Here is a 13,499-nt window from a genome sequence, read left to right on the forward strand (position 1 = left end):
GCCCGCAGAAATAATAATGATATTAATTTTCAAGTACTCTCCTCACTTGCTCCTATTTCTGCATTCACTACTCCTGAGATGGCGGTATCACACCTAAACCTAACCCTCAAAACAGCCCTGGATGAAGTGGCTCCAGTTACCCACCACACTCCACGTAGGCCTAGACGCCAACCGTGGCACTCTAAATTAACGAGACACCTACAAAATATCTCACGCAAAGCTGAGCGTAAATGGCGTAAATCTCACAGTCCAATGGATTTCTTTACATATAAGAATATCTACCAGTACTATAGTTATGCCCTGGAAACTGCCAAACAAACATCTTTCCAAACTCTAATTTCTGCTCAAGCTTCTAACCCAAAACGTCTTTTTAATACATTTAAATCCCTTCTCAACCCTCCCTCACCCAAGCCACCAACCACTATCCATGCACAAGATCTTGCTTCCTACTTCAGGGATAAGATTGACAAGATCAGAGATGAATTGGTATGCTCCAACTCAGTTGGTGATATGCTCAATTCCATACCTGAGCCCTCTGAAGCATTTACTTCATCTTCATTTGTGGGATCAAATGAAGCATCTGCACTTTTCTCTGCCTCCCACTCTACTACCTCTCCTCTTGACCCTATACCCTCGCAAATAAGTAAATCTCTGTCTCCTGTGCTCATTCCAATCTTAACTAAAATCTGTAACCTCTGTTTCTCTACTGGTGTCTTTCCTTCATTGTTCAAACAAGCAGTTATTACTCCGATTCTGAAAAAAACAGAATTCTGATCCAAGCTCTCTCTCAAACTACCGTCCCATTTCTCAACTTCCATGCACCTCCAAACTACTTAAAAGACTTGCTTATACTCGCCTCACACACTTTCTTAACTCGCACAACTTAATGGACCCGCATCAGTCAGGCTCTTGTGCCCAACACTCCACAGAGACAGCACTGACTAAAGTTGTGAATGATCTGGTCACTGCTAAGTCTAAAGGCCACTACTCACTACTAATTCTTTTAGATCTCTCTGCTGCTTTTGACAATGTTGACCACACACTTCTCATACAAACACTACAATCCATAGGTCTTAAAGACACAGCCCTCTCTTGGATCTCATCCTACCTCTCTAACCGCTCCTTTAGTGTTCGTTTCTCTGATTCTACCTCCTCTTCGCTACCTCTTTCAGTTGGAGTACCTCAGGATTCAGTTTTAGGTCCCCTGCTTTTCTCAATCTATACCTCATCTCTTGGCAAACTAATCAGCTCCTTTGGATTTCAGTATCATCTGTATGCGGATGATACTCAGCTCTACCTATCCTCCCCGGACCTGTCCCCATCTGTATTGAGCCGTGTCTCTGAATGCCTTTCTGCTGTTTCATCCTGGATGTCATCTCGCCACCTCAAACTTAATATCTCAAAAACAGAATGAATTATATTTCCGCCAATAAATAGTAGTTACCAACCTGATATCTCTATCGCTGTTGAGAAGATGCCTAGGTGTTATCCTTGACTCAGAACTTTCCTTTGTACCCCACATTCAATCTGTCTCAAAATCATGCCACATGCACCTAAAAAACATATTTAAAATTCGCCCTTACCTTACACAAGACACTGCAAAAACTCTAATCCATGCTCTCATCATCTCACGCATTGATTATTGCAATAGTCTCCTTATTGGCCTTCCCCAATACAGACTCTCACCACTACAGTCCATTATGAATGCAGCTGCAAGGCTAATCTTCCTAGCCAGACGTTCATTAGCTGCAAAGCTACTCTGTCAGTCACTTCATTGGTTACCTGTATTCTACCGTATTCAATACAAAATTCTTTTACTTACACACAAAGCCATAAACCAAACTACACCAACATACATATCTTCTCTTATCTCATCCAATATCATCCAACACGACCTCTACGCTCCTCCCAAGATCTGCGTCTCTCATCCACACTCATTACTCGCTCCCATTCCCGACTGCAGGACTTTCTTCGGGCTGCACCCACTCTGTGGAATGCCCTCCCAAGCACAATAAGACTCTCCTCCAGTCTACAAACCTATAAGCGTTCCCTTAAAACTCATCTCTTCAGGCAAGCTTATCAAATTCCAGGACCAGTCATAGAACCTTGCGTTCTGGTGGAATCGATGCAATAAAGAATACAGTATCTATCCTTATGTATCAATGCCTATTTCCCTATAGATTGTAAGCTTGCGAGCAGGGCCCTCCTACATTTTGACTGTCTGTAAATACCCTGTTTTGTTGTATCACTGTCTGCTATTGTAAAGCGCAACGGAATATGCTGCGCTATATAAGAAACTGTTAATAAATAAATAAAAAAAATAACATGGCCACAATCTCACCTGGATCCTGCCACAACACACAGATCTCTTTTTAGTGGATGGACACTAACAGTTCGGGCACTAGGCATGGACAAAGGTATCTGCATTTCATGTGTTGTCCCCGGAGTCCTGCGATCTACCACTGATAAACAAGCATCCCAGTGACTAACTATCAGCACAGAGCTGTCAGCTGACAGGAAGTCAAATGAGGAGAAACCTCCATCACCATCATCACGGTAAACCTGTACAGAGACATAGAACAAGGGACCTGTTACAACATAGAATGTACAGGGGGCAGACACTCTATAAAAAAACTGGTCTTTTCATTGTAAGGGGTAAATTTACTAAATCTTCTAAAAAAAAAAAAAAAAAAAAAAAAGTAATGTTGCCCATAGCAACCAATAAATTGCTATGGCAACATCACCTATTTTCATTGACATTCACAACTTGATACATCTCCCCTTAAATGCACACTTATCTGTTCATGATGTTCCTATACAGGTTCATGAGCATTATTTCCTTTTGTCTCACTGTTCAAATATATTTCATCATTAGACTGATTGTGGGCCAAGATGTAAATGTGCAAATAGCAAAAGGGAACTTCAAAAGACTTAAAAAAAAAAAAAAAAAAAAAAAAACATCCTCACCACATCAAACATGAAGGAATCGAGATCGGAGCAGCGTATTGTTCCATCGTTACTGAGTGACAGCAGATGTGCAGGATTAGATGGAGAGAAAAGTAAAGTGGAAACTCTTTTGCTGTGGGGTACAAATGTATACACCCCTTTACCAGGTGGCTTGTGTCCCTAAAAAAGCAATGTGCAAATAGTTATAAGAGAGAAAATGAGATTTATGTCTTACCTGGTAAATCTCTTTCTTCGAGGACATCAGGGGCCACAGCGTTACAGTGGGTAGTAAGGAGATGGGAGAGCACCAGCACCCTAGAGGTTAAACTTGAACTGCCTCCCAGGCAGCCGGGCTCCTCCCCTCCTCTACCCCGCCTCCAGGCCAGGAAGCTCAGTTTTTTTTAACAAGCCAAGGCAGGAGACAAGATAGAAGGAAGAGAAGCACCGCACAGAAACACATTCTGAACATGTTAGTACCCTCAACCGAGGGATAATATAACATAATCATAACTTAACCATAACGGAAGTAAAGCAGGCGCGGCAGGGAGGGATCCCTGTGGCCCCTGATGTCCTCGAAGAAAGAGATTTACCAGGTAAGACATAAATCTCATTTTCTCCTTCGGGAGACATCAGGGGCCACAGCGTTACAGTGGGACGTCCTAAAGCAGCCACCTATGGGTGGGGACGCGCCTGTGCCGCAGCCAACACACTCTGGCCAAAGGCCGAGTCCTGGGAGGCAAACGTGTCAAAAGCGTAAAAACGCAAGACAGTAATGGCGGACGACCAAGTCGCCGCCCTGCAAATTTGCTCAACTTTAGCACCGCCTCTTACAGCCCAGGACACCTCCACAGACCTAACGGAATGTGCCTGAATCCCTGCCGGAACCGGGAGGGAGGTGTCCAAATATGCCTGCCAGAGCGACTCTAGCGGGCAGTAGTTTGCGTAGAGGCGGGCCACCCTCTCATCCGAACACCATATAGTACAAAGAGAGAGAGAGAGAGAGAGAGAGTCTGACTAGTGCAACAGCCTAGAACGGTGCACATAGCACATAAATACGCCCCGGCCGGACAACGTCCAAGGAGGACCAAGCCGTAGTAACAACAGACTGTCTAAATGCCGGAACAATAATGTCCTGGTTGACCTGAAAGCCGGACACCACTTAAGGTAGTTGAGAAGGGACGGTAGGAAAAACCGCCCGGTTATAACCAAGAACCAAGGACTTACAGGACAGAGCTGACAGGTCAGAGACTCCCCTGGCCAAAGCTATCGCCAACAAGGAAACAATCTTCCAGGCGAGTCAACACAGGTCCACCGACCGCAAGGGCACAAAAGGTGGGCCCTGAAGAAGTCAGGATTAGAGAGATCCCAGGGGGCAACTGGGGTAACTAAGGGAGGCTGGATATGCAAGACATCCTGCAGGAATGTACAGACATCCGTCGACAGGGCCACCCGTCGACAGGACAAGATGTGCAAGGCTGAAATCCGAACCTTTAAAGATGATCAACGCAACCCAGCCTCCAGACCCTTCTGCAAGAAGGACAGAACCCTAGCCAGGTAGTAAGTCCCGGAATCTGAAGCGTAGGGTTCGCAGCAGGAAAAGTAAGGCCTCCATATGCGATGGTACACCCCATCTAGGGAGGTTTCCTCGCCCTGAGCATGGTGGAGTGAAACCCGCTGGGTCTTACCCGGGAGGTCTCAACAGCCACCCCGTCAAAGCCAAGTGCCTCAAAGCCGAAAGAGAGAGGCGGACCATGAGAGCCTGCCTGTGTCCAGGGGTAAGCGAATAGGAGGGGCTACTGACTGCAGATCCGAAAACCAGATCCGTCTGGGCCAAGGTGGAGCAACCAGAATCAATGTGCCGCCCTCCGGCTTCAGCTTGCGAGACATTCGCAAAAGGAGGAAAGTGGTGGAAAGGCGCCATCAGTGTGGACGGCCACGGAGCGGACAGGGCGTCTACCAGGCAAGCCCCCCCCTCCGGGTCGCAAGACCAGGACCCGCACAGTGGTGGTTTGAGGGTATGGCGAGAGGCTGTCAAGGCCACCTCGGTTGGGCCCCACCGTTGTACCAGCATCTGAAACATCACTCTAAGGGGGGTCAAGTCGTCGGCATCACAGGTCTGACGGCCGAGGAAGACCGCCACCCAATTCTGGACTACCAGGATAAAAATTTCTGAAAAAGCAGGGATCATCTCTGAAAGATGCCGGATGCTTCTGTCATAGTGGGCTGACAACTAGTGCCACCCTGGTGGTTAACATATGCCACCCTTGTCGCAATGTCCGACTGGACTTGCACCGGCCAACCCCTAAGTTAGGGTTCCGCCAAGCGGACTGCCCGGAAGATTGTCTTTAGTTCGAGGACGATGATGGAGGGCTGGGCCACTAGAGTGGTCCAGAGACCCTGGAACGACCTTTGAGAAGTGACCACCCCCCAAACACGGGAGGCTAGCATGCATGGCTCCAGTAGCGAGGTCCCGTCCAGAAGCCCCCAGGAAAGGGGGGCCCTGCTGGAGACCAGGCGAACTTCTGGGCATGGATATTGTGGGAGGAAACCGGAGTACCAGGAGTAAACCCATGCAAGTCTGGGGAGAATATACAAACTCCGCACAGTTAGGGCCATGGTGGGAATCGAACCCATGACCTCAGCGCAGTGAAGCAGTAATGTTAACCACTACACTATCCGTGCTGCTCCTTGGACAGTATTGTAGAGGGTTGGTATGGAACTGAGCCTATTCTGCCAATTCGAAGGCCGATCCACCAACCCCAGGGACCCCACGCAGGCATGCACAGACACCTGCCAGGGGGACAAGAGATGTCTGATCCTGGACTGTAGAGCCAGATGGCAATCCCCCAGAAGGGATATCCTCTGCCGAATGGTATCTAAACCGGCCCCCATATTTGGCACTGGCCCAAATAAAAAGGAACCCTCAAAAGGGACTTTGAGTTCAGGCCTTCCAAGAGCACAGACACTGGTATGTGTGTGCAGCTATGGCCGAGGGTGACCCTCTGGAGGCGATTGGTGTAATTTCCAGAGCCGTCACCCCCAGGTAAAGTGTCACCTGATACTCAATAGAAGGCAGCAGGGTTTCCTCCGACACCCCTTATGCAGCGTCCGCTGTGAGAGAAGTTGCTCACGCAACTAAGGCCTTAGCCACCCAAGCAGATGCCTGGGGCAGGAGTGCGTCCACTTTAGGGACAGTCTCCCAGGGGACTATGTCCTCCTGTGGAAGGGGGTAAAAGGAAGGGAAACCGCCGATGGCAAGCTAAACTTCCTGTTAGGAATCTCCCAACTGGTGACCTTAGTCGAGTTCACAGATTTACGGAATAAACCCAGAAAACACCTAGGGAGACACCCAAAGGTGTAGGCGGCTCAGCGGGGTCGTTTAAGGTAAGGACCTATTTGACAGCTGAGACCAAGGTCGGCACCTCAAGACGAGGTGGGGGGGATTCACCTTATCACAGGCCCCCCATCTTCCATACCGTCGTCGACGGTCCCCTCTAGACAATGCTAATCCCAGGTGTCCTCCTCTCTGTGTCTGCTGACGGAGGAGTCTGGATGACGGGGGTATCTGCGTCTACCTGCAGGTACAGAGCGCTTCCACTGTGCGGGGAGCTACACCCGCCAAGGATGGGGACGGCATTTCTGGGGACCTTGTCTGGAGGCAGATAAGCACTCAGCCAAGGGATGAGGCTGCTACTGCTACTAGCTGCACCGGCAACGGAGTAAAGAACGTGGCCCAAGCAGGCTCCTGTTTTCTAGAGGAGGCTGTACCTGTGGGCATCGCCCAGGCATTGTAGCAGCCTGCGTATAAGCCGTACTGTACTAGTAATGGGGGCATAGGCCAACATTACAGGATGTACAAGACATCCGCGCCGGAGCCCCAGAGTCACTGGGACTGGTACTCCTGGAAGACGTTGCAGTATTATAGCACTGTGAACCGGCTGCTAAAGCACAGGTAAGACAATGTACTACAAGTATAGAAGGCATACAATGCCATAGAATAGGCGGGTAGCCTATATGGTACCGCTAACACAGTATTCTTTGACCAACAGAGATAGTGTTCAAGCCATACACCGTAAGCTGGTACTATGTATACCTTGCGGTGGCGTAGACATTTGGCCCATATGTACGGCTAACACAGCATACTTCTGTTTTAAATTTTGCAATGTGGGAAGAAACCGGAGTACACGGAGTAACCCCACTAAAACACGGAGAGAACGTACAAACTCTGCACAGTTAGGGTCATAGTGGGAATTGAACCCACGACCCGAGCTGTGCTGCCCCCACAGTACGCAGTAAGCTAGTACTAGGCACATATAGCAATCATTGGCAGGCAGCCTTTCTGACAGGCAGTGATAGTGTTACACAGTGCACAGCCAGCCTGTGATATACATACAATGCAGTGATATAGACAGTGCAGTGATATACATACAATAGACAGCTGCCGTGATATAGACCGGCAGTCTATACGGTACAGACAATGCAGTATGCATCTGAGCCAGCTTGTAATAGACATACAAAGCAGTGATATAGACATACAGTGCAGTTATATATACACAGGTGCAGTGGATATACTGGCAGTCTATATGATACAGACAACGCAGTCTGCATCTGACAGCCAGCTTGTATCTGACAGGCAGATAACTGCAGAGTTTGGGTCATGTTGGGAATCGAACCCATGACCTCTGCACTGTGATGCAGCAATGCTAACCATTACACCATCCGCTCTGTCCTTTATGCTTCCGACAGGCAGTGATGGTGTTAATTCACAGGATACAATGTTGCACTTGGCTCTGCTGTGCCCACAGTTTGAACTCTGTCTGCTCTGTAACCTGACTCCTGGAGGAGATTATTACAGGGGAGCCCAGGCAGTGAAGGAGTGGAACCCCAGACTGGCTTGATAAGCTCTCTGTGTCCCTCCACACATGTTAAGTCAGCATGACCTAACCAGCAATACATGGCCATATAGTACAGTGTAACACAGATTAAACTGACAGGCAGCTAAACTGTTAACAAACAATGCAGCATACAAGGGCAATGCAATTAATGGCACAAGGCTCCTTTCAGAGCACAGTACTGTACAGTTTCCCGAAGGAGGGGTACAGGGGGGACATGCCCAAATGACCTGGCAGTGAAGGAGTGGAACTCCGGGTGGCTATGAGCTCCTCCGTGTCCCTCCTCACATGTTGCAGGCAGGCAGGAAGGGATCTCAGTGGCGGGAACTCTCTGTGTGATAAACACAGTTCCCTGCCTACTGTCCCCGGGTGGAGAGGCTGATGTGGGGGGAGCCTTCTCCCCCTGCTGACAAATGGCCCCCAGGGAGGTGTCCACATGCGGCGCAGGTAAAAATGGCAGGGGTCCGGCGCTACCGGGCGGCCCCGCATACCTGGCGCCGCTGCCCACAAACCGTTTCCCTGGTGGTCCAGCGGGAGCGGGTGGCGAACCAGCCGTCCGCTTGTCAGCGCAGTCGGCGGTCCCCCCCGCCGAACTGCTGCAGCCGCAATGCCCAGCAAGCGCAATCGCGCGCGCTCCCAGCGGGGAGCGCGTTACCTTTGTCAGGTCCCCGGCGTCCGGTGGCGGCTGTGGCTCCCCAGTGCCCGGGGGCCGCTGCAGGTCCCCACCCTCGAGTGGCGATGCAGCTCCGGACCCGGGTGATGGAGCAGCAGCGCAGGTGTCTGTGCAGACCCCCAGTGCTGCTGCTCTGTCACTGACACAAGTCAGTGTAAAAGAAAAATGAAAAATAAAATATAAAAATCAAGTTAGGCTGCTAAATAGCAGCCCCTCTATTAGGTGCATCTGGCTCCTGCCAGCACCCGAAAAAACTGAGCTTCCTGGCCTGGAGGCGGGGTAGAGGAGGGGAGGAGCCCGGCTGCCTGGGAGGCAGTTCAAGTTTAACCTCTAGGGTGCTGGTGCTCTCCCATCTCCTTACTACCCACTGTAACGCTGTGGCCCCTGATGTCTCCCGAAGGAGAAAGCATATCATCTAAAGATTAGTCATAATAATGAAGGATGATGTGAACAGCTGCAGGGTGTCTAATAGAAATCCACCTATTCCAAGCAGCCGTAAAAAATTGCTTTTCCAAATGTCGACAATTTTTCAGTAGCTCTTAAATGGAAAGCAAAATCTCACCATAACAATTATAGTTTAAAATAAACAAAAATCCTCTCGAGGAACTAGGGTTGTGGATCCCTTCCACATAGCAAACACCTTCGCGGAATACTATTCCCAGCTCTATAACCTAAATATGGTTGCCAATACCCCTCAACCTGCTCCAGCTGACATCGAAGCTTTTTTGGGCGGTATTGATCTCCCGAGGTTGGACTCTGAGACCTGTCTGTCCCTGTGCTCCCTCTGGTCTTTGTCCGAGGTAGAGGCGGCCATCGACGCCTTGCCACGAGATAAAGCCCCTGGCCCCGATGGCTACCTTTCTAATTTTTATAAATGTTTCAAGACAGATTTTGCCCCTATATTGCGGGGAGTTTAACGGTGCTTCCGATTTTAAAAGCTTCCCAAAAGAAATGCTTGAAGCCTGGATAGTGGCGATTCCAAAACCAGGTAAACCACCCACATCAGTACAGAACTTTCGCCCCATAGCTTTATTGAATACGGATCTAAAACTTTACGCAAAGATGATAGCTAACAGGTTATCGCCTCTGCTTCCCTCTCTGGTGGCGGCTGACCAGGTGGGATTTGTTCCGGGCAGACAGGCCCCGGATAACACGCGTAGGGTGTTTAATGTTTTAGTAAACGGTGATCTGAACCAAGAACCTCTATTACTGCTCTCTCTAGACGCCGAAAAAGCTTTTGACAGACTACACTGGGGATACCTCAGATCCATAATGTTAAAATTTGGTTTTGGAGGCAAGTTCCTAGACTATTTTCGCATTCTACTCGTACCCATCCGCGAAGGTGTTTGTAAATGACTGCCTTTGCTCTAACTTTAAGATTTCCAATGGCACTAAGCAGGGTTGCCCCATATCCCCACTTATCTTTGCGTTGGCCATAGAACCTTTAGCTGAAAGGATTAGCTCAAGCAGTGGGATTGTCGGTCCAGTTATTGGAGGGATACCACATAAAATATGCCTATTCGCTGACGACATACTCCTATGCCTACTACATCCAGAAAAATCTCTTGCTGTACTACATTTGGTCTTAACAGAGTATACTAACATCTCCTTCTACAAACTGAACACATCCAAGACCAAAGCCCTCCCCCTAAACGTTCCTCCGGAGACTGTCGCGTTACTGAAAGACAGATAGCAATATGCTTGACAGACGAGGTCTATTAAATATTTGGGGGTGCATGTGACCTTATACCACTACTTAATTCCTTTGAAAAGCTTATTACAGAGTGGTCTCTTCATGAGATCTCCCGGATGGGCCGGATTACGGCCTCTAAGATGGTCCTATTGCCCAAGCTCATGTATGTTTTCCGTGCTATCCCTAGGAACCCCCCCAAAGTTATTATATCTAAACTAAATACCTTGTTTTCTAAATACATCTGGAAGGGTGCTAGACCTCGAATCTCAAGGAAGACCCTTACCCTCACCAAGCGCTCTGGGGGTGTTGCCTACCCAGATATTGATGCCTATCAAATGGCATCTATACTCAGGCCAGGGGTTGGTTCGAACCTCACTCTCCTAAACCTTGGGTAATTATGGAACTCTCTTTTATACCTAAATTCCATCTCACTGACCTTTTCTGGATCCCCTCACATGCATCCCCAACCTGGTCTGGAAGGGGCGCAGCTATTAGAGCTACACTATCTGTCTGGCACAGGACTATCAAAGACGACGAAGAGATATCCCTACCGGGTCCGGATTTAACACTTAAAGCCATAGCCAGACTAATCCCTAATTTGCAGTTAGACTCCTGGACTATAGTTGGCCTGTCTTCCCTGAAACAGTTGTCCTCCGAGGGTACTCTCTTACAATTCTCCACTCTCCAGTCACAGCATAATGTCCCTAAGCAAGATTTCTACAAATTCCTTCAAATACGCCACTGGTTATCCAATGCTTTTAAATCTACATCTAAGGTCCCAGCCTTCCCTAGAATCCTATTCTCTAGACTGACTTCCCCGTTACATAAAGGAGAAATCTCCAGATGGTATGACTATCAAATAACTAAATCAAAAAAAGGGAAGCTACCAGCACATACAGGTCGAGTATCCCGTATCCGAATATCCGTTATCCGAATTATTCCGAAATACGGACATTCCAGAAAGTGAAAAAAAAATATTTTTTTTGCTAAAAACTCACTGGGGACATTTGTAACAGCATTACTGAGGACATGATATGTAACTGGCACTATATATGTGCAAGACAATGATTGCTTGGCATTCAAATTCAGTGCTGAGATAGTACACACATTTTGTTTCACGTTTTGAAACCTTGTTTTTTAAACAATTAAAATATATTTGTGTGTATTTTATGTGGTAATAAAATATATTTGTGTGTATATTATGTGTTTATACAGCATAAATGCAAGATACTTCAAAATACATCATTGAAATATTAAAATATTCCGAAATACGGAATAATCCGTTATCCAAAATTCTCCTGGTCCCGAGCATTTTGGATAAGGGATACTCAACCTGTATTAAATGGGAATCAGACCTCTCTATCACTTTAACTAAAGAGGAGTGGGATTATATTTCCTATCCGGCTTTAAAATGTCCAAATGTCTCCAACAAATGGAAATCGAGCCGATTTATCACATGTAAAAAATGCCACATCAAGTGCCAAATCTTATATATCTCTCCCGGGGAGCTGCCGGGAGAGCTCAGGGGAAGTCGGGCCGACTTGTCCTTAGGACAAGTTGGCCAAATGTATGGGGGCCTTTACAGTGCACAGGTTATCTCCCTTACCCTAACATAAAGGGAGTAAGATTACAAGTACATTTGAAAAACTGATCTGTCATCATTGGTTTGTTTAACCCTTTTGAGTGCCAAGTGAATTTGTCAAAATTGGTGTAAAAATTGGCGTAAAAATTGGCAAGCAAACATTCATTATAAATGACTTAACGTTTACCTTACATAAGAAATATATATTTTTTTTTTTACACACCATTTAAAAAATAAAAATAAAAAATGTATAAAATGTGTAAAATGTGAGCGACGCTGGCATTTGTTGCAGATATTTTGCGCATCTCACAGATGTTGGCACTCAAAGGGTTAAGCTGTGTTGTCCTGGTGACTAAGCAATAAAGACGAGACAACACGAGTATCAGTTCATGCGGAAGCCAGGCTTACGTGTGGAGAATGCCCAAGGACGCCTATAATCCTTATTGCCTCATTCTAACTCTGAGATTTGGAGGCTGATCTGTGATTGTTTGGAGTAGCAATAAGTGGTTTTGCTGGTCTTAAGCTGTGTACACACGGCGCAATATGATCGCTGGCAATATATTGCTCAGCAATCCTATTGCTCAGTGTCCCGTTTTCATCAGAGATGGTCACTGATGAAAATAATAAACTGCTGGGAGAAGAGGCAGGGGAAGTCGCTGGTCGGAAAAGCATGCTCCTCCGACCAGAGACCATTAGAGGGCTGAAAACGGGAGGGCGCACCCAGCGACCATATTGCCAGTGATAAGTGTACAGTGTGTACACAGCTTCACAATCGGCTTCCAGTGTCAAATTACCGCTAATGCCAAGTGAATATTTTAAGCAATTAAAAAGGTGCCCCCGTGGTCTAGGCATTGTTTACAAAATGTATTACATTTTTCACGATGTCAGCACCCCATACCCGGTCAGATGTGTTGATTTGAAAAAGGAGGAGAACTTCCACATCATCCCTGGCCAGCACAATTTCTAGAACGGGAGGCACATGCACCTAATATATGTGAAATGTATGCACTACTCCTGTACCCAAGTCTCCCAGTTGGAGGACTAAAACCATCCACTTGAAATATATAACTAGGCTGCATTTACATTATGAACACATACTACAACCGCATTACATCACATCACTCTGGAGGACACAGTACACATTTAATGTCAGATCAGTACCCACCACATCCCACAGACCAACATGGCCATCCTGGTCTCCAGCCGCTACCAGAATTCGGCTCTTTGAAGGATGAACAGCCAAAGAGCAGATCGTAGAAGGAACAACCCTACAGAAACTGTTGTCCCTCAGCTTCAAAGCTTGCAGATCCTTTGTATAACTGCCAACATTAAAGAAATACCAAAAATCATAAAAGCAGAAGACATCAATGTAGACAATTATAGGTCATTGGTTGGAAGCGTTTTCGTTAAATTACCATTCCAAAATGTACTAAATTAAATCTCCAAATGTTAGCTCCATTTATACAACTCTATGGATGTACCTCTGCCCTGGCGTCTAAATTTCCAATGGCTCCAGCAATATTTGTGGTACCCCAGACTCTGGTTGTACCTACCCATTCTGGGGCCTAAGAGAAATGTATATGTAACACTATGCATAAATTGACACACACATATATAAATGATGATACTGTTTATTGTGTTAAGGAGGAGTGATGGTGTGGTGAGCTAGCAGCAGGCCCTATAATGGGTACACAAGTCACAACGTTTTCAAGC

General features: G+C 47.1%; 1 protein-coding gene across 1 annotated transcript in view; it reads right to left on the reverse strand.

Annotated features, from left to right (window-relative positions):
- Positions 1-13,499, reverse strand: part of LOC146075329 (WD repeat-containing protein 76-like) — a 65,177-nt gene that overhangs the window by 21,572 nt on the left and 30,106 nt on the right. Inside the window, exons 9-11 of the mRNA XM_083184458.1 lie at positions 12,952-13,105; positions 2,968-3,126; positions 2,342-2,562 (exon numbers count right to left, since the gene is read on the reverse strand). Coding sequence (XP_083040584.1) covers positions 2,342-2,562; positions 2,968-3,126; positions 12,952-13,105 — 534 coding nt within the window. The remainder of the gene's footprint in view (positions 1-2,341; positions 2,563-2,967; positions 3,127-12,951; positions 13,106-13,499) is intronic.

This window comes from Crinia signifera, chromosome 4, assembly GCF_055691185.1.
Source record: "Crinia signifera chromosome 4, ASM5569118v1, whole genome shotgun sequence".
In the NCBI taxonomy this organism is placed as follows: domain Eukaryota; kingdom Metazoa; phylum Chordata; class Amphibia; order Anura; family Myobatrachidae; genus Crinia; species Crinia signifera.